This window comes from Panthera uncia, assembly GCF_023721935.1.
Source record: "Panthera uncia isolate 11264 chromosome B2 unlocalized genomic scaffold, Puncia_PCG_1.0 HiC_scaffold_24, whole genome shotgun sequence".
NCBI classification, from domain to species: Eukaryota; Metazoa; Chordata; class Mammalia; order Carnivora; family Felidae; genus Panthera; species Panthera uncia.
This window is the reverse complement of record NW_026057580.1, coordinates 110,135,530-110,148,621: the sequence shown is the minus strand read 5'-3', so window position 1 is coordinate 110,148,621 and position 13,092 is coordinate 110,135,530. Positions and strand designations below refer to the sequence as shown.

General features: G+C 41.0%; 1 protein-coding gene across 3 annotated transcripts in view; it reads left to right on the top strand.

The window, feature by feature from the left end:
* SERAC1 (serine active site containing 1) overlaps positions 1 to 13,092 on the top strand; it is a 78,338-nt gene that overhangs the window by 23,189 nt on the left and 42,057 nt on the right. For all 3 annotated transcript variants that reach the window (XM_049653122.1, XM_049653123.1, XM_049653121.1), the window contains 3 exons: positions 952 to 1,083; positions 3,232 to 3,353; positions 4,407 to 4,535. In XM_049653122.1, coding sequence (XP_049509079.1) covers positions 952 to 1,083; positions 3,232 to 3,353; positions 4,407 to 4,535 — 383 coding nt within the window. The remainder of the gene's footprint in view (positions 1 to 951; positions 1,084 to 3,231; positions 3,354 to 4,406; positions 4,536 to 13,092) is intronic.

Below are 13,092 nucleotides of genomic sequence, written 5' to 3'. Positions count from 1 at the left end.
TGTGGAGTTAGCTATGAAAGAGCTTACTCAATCTCTTTACAAAGTTGGCATCATGAAAAAGGTGAGAACATTTTTAAGAATTAAAAGATACTAGAGGTGCCTGGGTACCTCAGTGAGTCAAGCATCTGACTCTTGGTTTCGGCTCAGGTTATGAGCTGACGGTTTGTAGGTTCGAGCCCCGTGTTGGGCTCTGCGCTGGCAGCATGGAGCCTGCTTGAGATTCTGCCTCCCTCTTTCTCTGCCCCTCCCTTGCTCGCTCACTCGCAAAATAAATAAATATTTTTTAAAAAATAATTAAAAGATACTAAAGAGACTTAATCAAATCCCGGTTTTTAAAAAACAGCTCTGAAGATATTTTGGGGACACTTGGAGAAATTCGAATATGGAGTTAGGCTGGATTTTAGATGGTTTTGGAAGATTTTTGTTTTAGTGTTCTTGGGTGTTATAATGGCATCGTGAGTATATAGGAGAATGCAGGCTTATTAGGAGATAGGGTTGACTGAGAAAGGGTGAAATGTTACGTCTGCAGCTTCCTTTCACATGGTTTAGAAAAAAATACACGTGCATATAAAGTAAATATGGCAAAATAATAAAATTGATTAAATATAGTTGTGGTAAACATATGGATGTGAGTGTATTTGATTCTATATGTTTGATATGTTTCATAATAGAAAAGTTTTTAAGGAAAAAGAACAAGAGACCACTTTGTGAAAGCAACATAGTATATAAAACAAAAGGACCTAATAACATACATAATAAATATAACAAAATACTATGGCAGAACTGAGAACAACCCTGTCAGTCATTATCAATACCTGGAAATGGATTTTACTCCGTTATTGTGGATTTCAAATCCTTGCAAACTACCATCTTAAATAAGCGAGAGGACACAATGTTGTTTTAACTGTTCACACTGTTTACGTGGTCTTGTTCTTTTTTCTTTCCGCAAAGACACTTTTAGTACCATCGATGTGGAGGATCATGAATGTGCTGTGTGGCTGCTCCTGAGGAAGAGCCAGTCGGGGGACAGGACAGCGCGATTGCAGGCCGTACAGGAGATGTCGGAGACCCACCACTGGCATGGTAATGAGCCCCTCTGTGCACCTGCCCCGCCACCAGCTCGTGCCTGACCTCTGATATAAAGGGAAAGAAAGGAGATGCTAGGAAAGGAAAATAATTCAGCATACATTAATATATATAAAAATTATTTTCAAAAGTTTTTGAAAGAAAGTCCGGTGATAGAGAAAGTAGGAAGCCTGCTGGCCTGGTAGCCGGATAAGGTTGGTTAATAACAGCCTCAAAACTGGGGAAGATCTTTCTATTTGTGTAACTTTCTACCAGAATGAAGTTTTGCTTGATTAGAGAAACTCTTGGTACCGATTAGCTATAGCCTAATGTTGTATTTGGATCTTCTTTTAGTTCCTATTTAATGACATATTTTAATCACTCGCTGCACCACACAGTTATATTTGCTTTCACTTTGACAATCTGCTTGGCTCCAATCCTAATAATTGGTTAAATGTACCTGATTTGTGTGTGTGTATTTTTAAAGGAAGATTTAAAATATTTACTTGTATTTAACAACTGCATCTTCTGTAGTATAAGTACATAAGCAAGAGTTTAGATCTGCTCTGATTACAGTGACTAAAGTGTACTTTTTTAGTAGAGTTATCTTATAAAAAGGGTAAATAAAAAAGAATAATGTTATGGGTGCCTGGGTGGCTCAGTAGGTTAAATGTCCAACTTCAGTTCAGTTCATGAATTTGAGCCCCACTTTGGGCCCAGTGCTATCAGACATATCCTGTCTCCGTCTCTCTCTGCCCCTCCCGCACACTCTTTCTCTCTGTCAAAAATAAGTTAATTAAAACAATTAAATAAAAAATAATGTTTTCAAAGAAAAGTGTCAGAATAAGATCTCTGCCTCTATACATCCTAATTAATTGATTGGTGGGTATAATTTTAATAACGTACAATGTAAGCTTACTTTGAAGACTTAGAATAGAAATCTTTAAGAAAAAAAATCTACCTTCCAGGATTCCATTTCAGATTTACTATATCAGAAAAATCAGAGTTGGAGCCCTAGCATGTAGGTTTTGGAAAAGTTCCCCACTTGATCTTGAAGAACTCACCCATTATTAAAAATAATGTCTGGGGCACCTGGGTGGCGCAGTCGGTTAAGCGTCCGACTTCAGCCAGGTCACGATCTCACGGTCCGTGAGTTCGAGCCCCGCGTCGGGCTCTGGGCTGATGGCTTGGAGCCTGGAGCCTGTTTCCGATTCTGTGTCTCCCTCTCTCTCTGTCCCTCCCCCGTTCATGCTCTGTCTCTCTCTGTCCCAAAAATAAAATAAATGTTGAAAAAAAAAAAAAAATGTCTGCTTCAGTGGTCGCAGTTTTGTTTACAATACATAGCTCAGTCCATTTGGGCTGCTATAACACAATACCATAGACTGGGTGGCTTATAAACAATAGAAATTTATTTCTTAAAGTTCTGTAGGCTGGAAAATATAAGATCAGAGGGCCAGCAGATTGGTGTCTGGTGAGGGTGTGCTTCCTGGTTCATAGATGACCAGCTTTTCACTGTGTCCTCACGGGGCGGAGGAGACAAAGGATCTCTCTGGGTCTCTTTTATAAGGGCAGTAATCCCAGTCATGAGGGCTCCCAAAGACTTCACACCTCCAAATACCATGACATGGGGGCTTAGGTTTCCATGTATGTATCAGGGGAGGGGGGACACAAACATTCAGGGCAATACATAAAGGATGAAGTGGTGAAATCATGAAGACTAAAACAAAGTACCACCATCTGGAACCTCACATTATTCATGGACATCACGTAATGCCAAAGCACCATCCTGTATCAGGGACAGTAGATCTCAATGCAACCTCAGGTTTTTTGAGTAGTGAGCAAAACAGTTTTTAAACACTAGAATTATTACCAAAAAAAGGAGAAGTTAAATTGGTTCTGACCTATCGATTTTCACATTTAAGGTTCACTTCTTCAAAAGGTTAGTTAGATTGTGATATGCCTACATATATGTTGAGGAGAATTGTGAGATCAGTCCTGGAAATGTTGGACATCTGGCTTACTGGTATTGTAAAGGCAGTTGACATTGTGAACAGAGACTTGGGAAATTTTGAATCATAAACTTGTAGTTTAAAAATTAAATTGTTTATTTAATTCTTGAAACAGCTATAAGCCAACTTGGGTGCTAACAACATACGTTTACAATAGATTACCAGTATAGGATAATTGCTCAAGCCTGTGATCTGAGAACTCTTATCGGTTTGGCACGAAGCAAAGAGAGTGATCTTCGTTTTTTCCTGCCACCACCTCCTTTGCCATCTTTAAATGAAGTAAGTAAATAAAATAATCCAGTGAGTGAAAAAGAAATTAATATATCACATCTTCACTCTGAAGGGTGCAGAGTAACCTTTCAAAAAGTAGTTTGAAAAAAAAAAACAAAAACCCACCAGTTTGTTGTCTACTTTTCACAAGCAGGTGAACTAGATATAAACCTGAAATTGTAGTTTCTATACCAAGATTTCCTGGTTTATCAGGAGATGTTGTTTCTCTTGTGTTATTTTCCCTTTTGGGTATTGGAAGCCTCTATACACCAGACGGTAACTTCATAGCCTATTAACATCGATGAGTTGGTCACTTGTTCTAATATTGCTATAGATCAGTTTTTCTCAGCCTCAACACTCCTAACATTTTGAGATGAATAATTCTTTGTTGTTGAAGATTGTTCTGTACATTATAGGGTGTCTAGCTGCATCCCTGGCATCTACTCATTGGATGCCAGTTGCATCCCCAAAGCTGTAACAACCAAAACTGAAGATATTGCTAAATGTTTCCTGGGGCTCAAAACAGCCCCTGGAAAACCACCACATGTAGATACTAATGTATCACTTTGCATAGATATTTACTAACCACTACATGTAGATATCAATGTGGTACTCCTCATAGTTGTTAAATACTAACCACTAATAGGTATTAGAGTGTGCTTCTTGAGCAGCTTTTCTAGGCCTTCCTAGAAAATGAAAATCAGAAAACTTGCAATCAGTTGTTGAAAATTAGAAAAATGAATATGCTAGATGTAAGTTATTAGAGAAAATGACTAATGAGTTCTGGATTTTAGAAGCAAGAACATAATAGAAGAAGAAAGAGTATAACAGTCCATTTTAAATCGAGAGCTAAACTGTGCAGTTTTTGGACTGAGGTAGCAGACACGGAAGTCCAGAACTCAAAGTTAAGTGATGCTCATTTACCTGGGTGGGTGATGGCGTTTCAAGACTAAAAGCACCAATTTATCTCTGCTCTTTTGTTTTGTTTTGATTCTTTGGATACTTTTGTTGTACTCTGTTGTTGAGCTTAACTATGGGGCATTGTTTCTCCTTTTATTCCAGGATACTTGCATTGAAGAAGAGCTCAGACAGTTGCTGGCTTCTTTACCTCAAACGGAGCTAGATGAGTGTATCCAGTATTTCACATCTTTGGCTCTGAGTGAAAGCAGTCAAAGTCTAGCTGCTCAGAAGGTTAGCTCATTTATTCATTGAGTAAATATTTTGGAGTGCCCACCCACCCTTTCTAGGATCCTGTGCCAGGGGCCAGCATTCAGAACCCTAGAAGAGTCATCCATCCAGGAACAGAATAAACATGGTGACTCCTGGTTGTATGCCAGGCACTGGGCCAGGTGTTAGAGATGGTGGGGAGACACGTAAATAAACAAAGTCCCAGAGTGTGTAAGAGAGATACAGGTTACTTCCAGAGCCTTTCACTGTGCTTAAGAGGTCGTTTAAGCCTTCATGGAGGTGCCTCTGAAGTTAAATCTTAAAGAATAAATAGATAGTAATTTACAAGGTTTTAAATATCACCTATAGGCTCCTAATGCCTAAAGTGATTTCTCTACTCTTATGTTCTAACTCAGGCTCTGGATTTGAATATTCAACTTCCTGCTTGATGTCTTTGCTTGGATGTCTAATCCAAGTCCCAAACTCAGCACGTTCAGCCCACCATCTCCACTAAACTCTTCCTCCTCTACTTCCATTTCAGTAAATGGGGCAGCATACAGGTCGTTGCTTAAGCTAACGGCTAGGAATTCTTGTTGATTCCTTCCTTCCGTGTTCAGCCAGTCCGTGGTTCCTGAAAGCTGTCCCTTCACATGTAGCTTGAGTCCATTTGTCTCACTGTCTGCAGCGTAGCCACCTTCTCCTGGCCACCGTCGTCTCTTTCTCAGACTGTCCTGTTCTTTCATCTTGACTTCTGTCCTTGCTTTCATTTTTTAAATAATTTTAGAATCTCTTTCTCCTATTATTTTAAGTTCATTGAGGTGTTAATTCCTGTCTGTGGTGGCATCAACTCTTATGTTGGATTGTGGATTAATATGGGTCATGTGTTTTTACCGTGAGCTTGTCTTTAGCCGAACGGATCATTTTCTGTGTGAGTCCCAAGCACCCTGGATTGTAAATCTGTCCCCGCAGAGCAGTTTTTGTGTTTGCCCCTGTTGGATACGCCAGGAGGTTCACTGTCACTGGACTAGTTTGATATGAATGCCCCGGTTTGGGATTCCTGTGGCACATAGGAAGTATAAATTCAGATACATCTGTAGAGGGCTTAGTGTTGGGGTTAATTTCTCATCCAAAGCCCCAAACAGAAACAGGCTTCCATAGGCTGGTGAGTAGAGTTTTTAGGCTCTCTTGGAGGAGGCAAACTTTTCAGGGCTCTGCCTTTCTAAAGGGATCCCAGATCTAGTTCCCACTGAATGTGACATCCAAAACCACATCACTTGCACTGAACGAGGAAAATCCCATCTGAGGAGCCTGCAGGCATCTTACCTCGGCAGTCCTGTGCTTCCCACTTCTGCTGCAAGTTCCATCTTCAGTTCTCGCAGAGGTTCTGCTTTCTTTCTTCTTCCCATTTTCTTTAGAACTTGGCTATGTTTTAAAATAGTTTTGTATTGCATTTCATCAGACATTTCTACATGTTTGTAGTGGGAGGGATTCACTTAGAACCCAAGTTCGCCATCTTGCTGGATCCAGAAAGCTTCCTTATCACATCTCCATCATCTCAGACTCCACAGCAGGCTCCTTACCTGTCTCCCCAGTTCTGCGCTTTCACATCAGCCAGAGTGATTTTTACAAAAACATGAATTCGATCCACTCATGTTCCTGCATTAAGCCTTCCGAATGGCTTCCCATACATGTCGAGTCTGAGCCCTTCTTATGATCAGGGCATGGACTGGCCATTGTTTATCAGAGTGGCTGCCCCTTGGAATGGTAAGGAAGTTGACAGGAAAGGGACGGTAGGGTGTAAAGTTTGCGTAGTGGCGATCGGTGGGCTCAGCTGTGCGTGCCATCTCCTCGGAGCTCTCCACGTGCTCCGCAGGGCGCCCCACACCTTTGGAGTAAGACTGCCTCGCACTCGAAAAGCCATTTTCGTTGAAGGGTTTATGTTCTCTCCCCCTGCATCCCCTCCTCCCACTGCTTTAGCTGTGGGCCCGTTCACTGGATGTAAATAACTGGCATGCGCAATAGAGGCTTCATCCAAGTGAATCAGAGCGTGGTGTCCTGAGGGTAGTAGCCTAAACAGACTCCCAACTCTGATCCACCTGAGGGCAGTCTGAGCCCATTGGCAGTCGCTCTCTATTGCCCCTTGCCCCAGCTACTAATGTACTCCCATTCTCTCTGAATTTGCCTGTTCTGGACATTTCACATAAGGGGTACCATCTAGTATGTTACCAATGTGTCACCTTTTGTGTCTGACTTTTGAAAGTTCATCCACGTTGTAGCATGTATCAGTACTTCTTTCCTTTTTGTGGCCAATAACGTTCCATTGTATGGATAGACTCCCATTTCGTTTATCCATTCCTCAGCTGATAGATATTTAGGTTGTTTCCGCTTTTTGGCTATCATGAATAATGCTGCTATGAGTATCTGTGTGCAAGTTTTTGTGTGGGCATACGGTTTTAATTCTTTTGGGTGTCTACCTAGGAGTGGAGTTCCTGGGTCCATATGGTAACTCTTTGTTTAACTCTGAGGAACTTTCAAACCATTTTCCACAGTGGCTGCATAATTTCTCATTCCCACCAGCAGTGTTATGAGGGTTTTAATTTCTCCACATACTTGCCGACACTTGTAACCCATCTTTTTTTTTTTTTTAATTTGTTTAATGTTTATTTATTAGAGTGAGAGAGCGCGTGCGTGAGTGTGAGTCGGGGAGGGGCAGAAGGAGAGACACACACAGAATCCGAAGCAGGCTCCAGGTTCTGAGCAGTCAGCACAGTGGTCTGACGTGGGGTTCAAACTCACAAACTGCGAGATCATGACCTGAACTGAAGTTGGACGGTCACTTAAGCTACTGAGCCACTCAGGTGCCCCACCTATGTTTTTTATTACAGCCATCTCATTATGTGTGAAGTGACGTCTTTATTCTGGTTTTGATTTGCATTTCCCTAATGATTAATGATGTTGAGCACCTTTCTATGTGCTTATTAGTTATTTATATACTTTTTTTTGGAGAAATATCTGTTTAAATCCTTTGCCTAATATTTTAATTGGGTTACTTGTCTTTTTATTCTAAAAATTCTTTGTATATTTTGGATAAAAATTATTTTCAAATATTTCTCCCAAACTGGGTATTTTCACTTTCCTGATAGTGTGTTTTGCAGCACAAACATTTTTAATGGTGATGAAGTCCAATTTGTGTGTTTTTTGTCTTTTGTTGCTTGTGCTGCTGGTGTCCTGAAGACCATGCACCTCTCACTCTGAGTAATTCCTTATCTGGACCCTTCTCCGTTCTCAGGCTTCCCTTTTCATCTGGGAGGCAGGGAGCACAGCCTCACTTTCAGCAGGTCTTGTCCAGCTTCTGATAGCTTGAGCTTTGCCAGGACCAGACTGTTATCAGTAAGGTAGTAAGCACAATGGGGTGGATGTGCCTCCCTGCTCTCTGCCACAGGTGTCCCACTGACCTCTGTCCCCACTATCGTCACTCCTCTCCTCGTCCCCATGCCAGAGCTCCTGGTACCTGGCCTGATGTTCTTTTTCAGCACAATAGATTTTCTTTTGCTTATTACTATTGAGTTAACATCATCCTAACTTCTATAGTGTTCTTTCACCTTCTATAGCATTTTTTAACATTTTGCTAAGTCAAGAGAGAGAAAGTAGTTTGATGTACTATGCCACCTCCTTTCTGCCCAGAAGCCATGGCCTTGGCCAGCAGTTCAAAGACCCTAGGACTTTGTGTGTGTATACCTATGCGCGTTCATAATTAACATATACTGTGTGTATGTGTTCTTTGATATTTACAACCCTGGAGATGATGTAGGTTTCCTGCCATCTGAGATGCCCCCCCTCCATCTCAGCTTATTTTATTTTCTTTTTTTAAAGATTTTATTTTTGAGTAATATCCACACCCAACTTGGGGCTCGAACTCACAACCCCGAGATCAAGAATCACATGCTGCACCAACTGAGCCAGCCTGGTGCCCCTCAGTTGGCTTATTTTAAACAAAATCTTCCCCTAAACAAAGTGATGTCTGAAAAAGTGATTCCTGTGACCTTTTAACTGCATTGACTTGACTCTATTCCAATCAGTATATTTAGGTATCATAGATCACAGTGGAAATGATGAAACTGATATTTACTCAAAACATTTCGTTCTGCTGGGCAGACTACATGCACACATAGATCTATCCTTTCAGTAGAAATTTCAAAAAGAAATTGTTTTGGTACTTAAAAAAAAAATGAATGCTTTGTGATTAATGAAGTACTTTTGATTTTTCATTTGGGAGGTGCTGCTTTCACCTCGATTTGCCTCCCTGTCCTCTGAACACTTTTTTTAAAGAGTTTTTATTTAAATTCCAGTTAGTTACCATACAGAGCAACATTAGTTAACATACCGCAGAATACTAGTTTCAGGTGTACAGTGTAGTGATTCAGCACCTGCATACCTCACAGGTGCTCATCACAGCAAGCGCCCTCCTTAATCCCCCTCACCTACTCCCCCAGCCCCCCACCCACCTCCCCTCCGTAACCACCAGTGTGTCCTCTAGTGAAGAGTCTGTTTCTTGGTTTGCCTTTCTTTCTTTTTTACCCTCCTCTGCGTGTTTGTGTTGGTTTTTAAATACCACACATGGGTGGTATTTGTCTTTCTCTGACTTCTTTATTTTGCTGAGCATTATACTCTCTAGCTCCATCCCTGTTGTTGTAAATGGGAAGATTTCGTTCTTTTTGATGGATGAGTAATATTCCGTTGTACATACACACATGTATATGCGTATTTATGTATGTGTGTATATCTGTGTATATATACACACACCACATTGTCTTTATCCATTGATTAGTTGATGGGCACTTGGTCTGTTTCCATAATTTGGCTATTGTAGATAATGCTGCTGTACACATGGGGGTGCATGTATCCCTTTGCATTAGTATTTTTGGATTCCTTGGGTGAATACCTACTAGTGCAATTGCTAGATTGTAGGATAGTTTTATTTTTAATTTTTTGAGGAGCCTCCATACTAGCTTCCACATTGGCTGCACCAATTTGCATTCCCACCAACAATGCAGGAGGGTTTCTCCTCCTCCACATCCTCACCAACACCTGTTGTTTCTTGTGTTGTTGAGTTTAGTCATTCTGACAGGTGTGAAGCGATATCTCATTGTAGTTTTGATGTTGAGCATCTTTTCATGTATCATCTTTTCAGTGGCCATCTGGATGTTTTTGGAAAAATGTCTATTTGTGTCTTTTGCCCATTTTTAAATTGGATTATTTGGTTTTTGGGTGTTGAGTTTGATAAGTTCTTTATATGTTTTGGACACTAACCTTTTATCAGATATGTCATTTGCAAATATCTTCTCCCATTCCATAGGTTGTCTTTTAGTTTTATTGATTCCTTTGCTATATAGAAGCTTTTTATTTTAATGAAGTCCTGATGGCTTATTTTTGTTTTTATTTCCCTTGCTTCAGCAGACATATCTAGTAAGAAGTTGCTACAGCTGATGTCAAAGAGGTTACTGCCTGTGTTCTCCTCTGGGATCTTAATGGTTTTATATCTCACACTTAGGTCTTTCATCCATTTTGAATTTTTTTGTGTGTATGGTGTAAAAAAGTGGTTCGCTTTCATTCTTCTGCATGTTGCTGTCCAGGGTTCCCAGCACCAGTTGTTGAAGAGACTGCCCTTTTCCCATTGGATATTCTTTCCTACTTTGTCGATGATTTGCTGTCCATATAGTTGTGGGTTCATTTCTGGGTTCCCTATTCTGTTCCATTGGTTTACGTGTCTGTTTTTGTTCCAATACCATGCTGTTTTGATTACTTCAGCTTTGTAATGTAACTTGAAGTCCGGAATTTTGATGCCTCTGGTTTTGTGTTGCTTTGCTTTGCCTTTTCAAGGTTGCTTTGGTTATTTGAGGTCTTTTGTGGTTCCATACAAATTTAAGGGTTGCTTGTTCTAACTATGTGAAAAATACTGTTGGCATTTTGATAGTGATTGCATTAGGTGTGTAGATTGCTTTGGGTAGTATAGACATATTAACAACGTTCTTCTGATCCACGAGCATGGAATGTCTTTCACTTTCTTTGTGAGCTCTTCAGTTTTTTTCATCAGTGTTTATAGTTTTCAGAGTACAGGTCTTTCACCTCTTTGGTTAAGTTTGTTTGGCAAGGAAGAAGTAAAATTACTACTTGCAGAAGACATACTCTATGTAGAAAACCCAAAAGACTCCACCAAAAAGTGTCTAGGACTGATACACGGATTCAGTAAAGTCACAGGATACAAAATCAACGTACAGAAATCTGTTGCAGTCCTTTTTTTTTTTTAATGTTTATTTTTGAGAGTGGGAGAGAGAGCGCATGCATGAGTGGGGAAGGAGCAGAGAGAGAGGGAGACATAGAATCCAAAACAGGCTCCAGGCTCTGAGCTGTCGGCACAGAGCCCGACATGGGGATCAAACTCACAAACCGTGAGATAATGACCTGAGCTGAAGTCAGACGCTTAACCAACTAAGCCACCCAGGCGCCCCAAATCTGCTGCATTTCTATACACCAATAATGAAGTAGCAGAAAGAGAAATTAAGGAATCAATCCCATTTACATTTACAACAAAAACAGTGAGATCCCTAGGAATAAACCTAACCAAAAAGTTGTACTTCTTTAATTAATTTAACGTTGAAAAAATATTTAATTTCATTTCTGAAGCTCTATCTCATCAGACCAGTAAGCAACTCCATCTCAGTTATTCTCCTCCCACTACCCCTGTCTAGTCAGGCTTCTCTGATTTTTTACTTGCCAAGAAGTTGGGAGTGAAGAGATAGGAGAGGTGTCCATCTGGTTTTTAGAGATCTGTCAGACCTGCCTTGTGGCAGTCTCTAAGCACCCTTCAAGGGACAGTACGCTGCTTCTATACGAAACTGCCTCCTCACTGAGGTAACGCAGCCTCGGCAGGTGTCCCACACAGCTGTTGGGTTCCAGGGCATGGCTTCTTCACCTTTGTTAATCGCCATGGACCCCTTTGGTGATTTAGTAAAGTCTGTGAACTTGTTTGTAGATGCATAAAACTCAATACACAGGATTATAAAAGAAACCAATTATATGGGATACTGTTACCAAAAATAATTTTGGTATCATGTATTTCTTGTTCATGCATTAAACAACAGGAAGAGACCTGTAAAATGGGAAAGTTGAAGTTTATTTTTAAAACACTTTAACTTTTGGGGTGCCTGGGTGGCTCAGTTGGTTAAACATCCAGCTCTTGGTATTGGCTTAGGTCATGATCTCACGAGCATGAGACCAAGCCCTGCGTCGAGCTCTGCACCGACAGTGTAGAGACAGCTTGGGATTCTCTCTCTTTCCCTCAGAGCACTACCACAAATGAGATGTAATACGAAAATATCTGTACTCTCTATTGCCGACAGTCACACAGATTGTTACCATTACTATGGTTTATTGTCTGTGTTTACAAATTTCTGTTAGATGTCGGGAAGATAAAGATGTAACTTTTTCTCGTCCAAGCATACACCCTACCGACCCTGAATTCTGTCTACTCCAGGCCCTTAAGAATGACCCTGGGTCTGCAACTTATGCTTTAGAATGAATGCACCGTTTCTCTTTTTTTTTAAAGTTTGTTTGTTTATTTTTTGATTTAGAGAGACAGACAGACAGTGCCAGCTGAGGAGGGGCAGAGAATGAGGGAGAGAGAGAATCCCAAGCAGGCTCTGTGCAGTCGGCTCAGAGCCCAACACGGGGTTCCATCTCACAAACCATGAGATCACTCACTACCTGAGCCGAGATCAAGAGTTGGACACTTAACCGACAGAGCCACCCCGGTGCCCCTAAACACACCATTTCTAAGCCCAGTTAGTTCGCATAAATTGCAGAGTTCTGAGGTTGTCAGTTTTTATGCAGAAATGCCAGGGATTAGCTTTTACACACTTTAAAACAGAGGGTCCCACAATAAGAAGCAGTAGCAAGACTCTCTGTCCCCCTGCTCTCCACCCATCCTGGCAGTGATCTGCCTACTCTCCTTTTGTTTTCAGATGTCGCATCTCTTGGCAGCTTGCCTACATCTGTCTCTTCACTACTACCTTTCTGACCGTCCCTGCCCTCCTGCTCGTTCTCCCTCACGCTCACTGTATTCCAGCCACGCTGGCTCTCACTCTCCGTTCCTTAAACTCGCTACCTGCTCAAGTTCTCTCTGCCTGGGATTCTCTGCCACCAGCGTGTCATATGGCCGCTTTTTCATCCTTCAGCTTGTCAGCTCCTCAAAGAGACCTTCCTCTCCATCTCAAATGTTTAGTGCATTTATCGCCCTTCGTAGCATTTATCCCATTGTGTAATTATGCTGTATATTTATCTGTTTGCTTATTTAATTGTCTTACTCCCTTCCAGTGGTCGATAATAATGTCCCTAGTACCAAATACAGTGCTTCCCACACAATATGTTCTCACAAAATATTTATGGAATAATGGATGAATGAATTATGACATTGCTAAGGGAGCCAGCTGTGCACGAATTTATATATGCTTAAATAACAGCTGGTATATTTCTGTTATGAGTCAAAGTATTTTTGCATGGCAGACAAAAGTGTAGATAACTA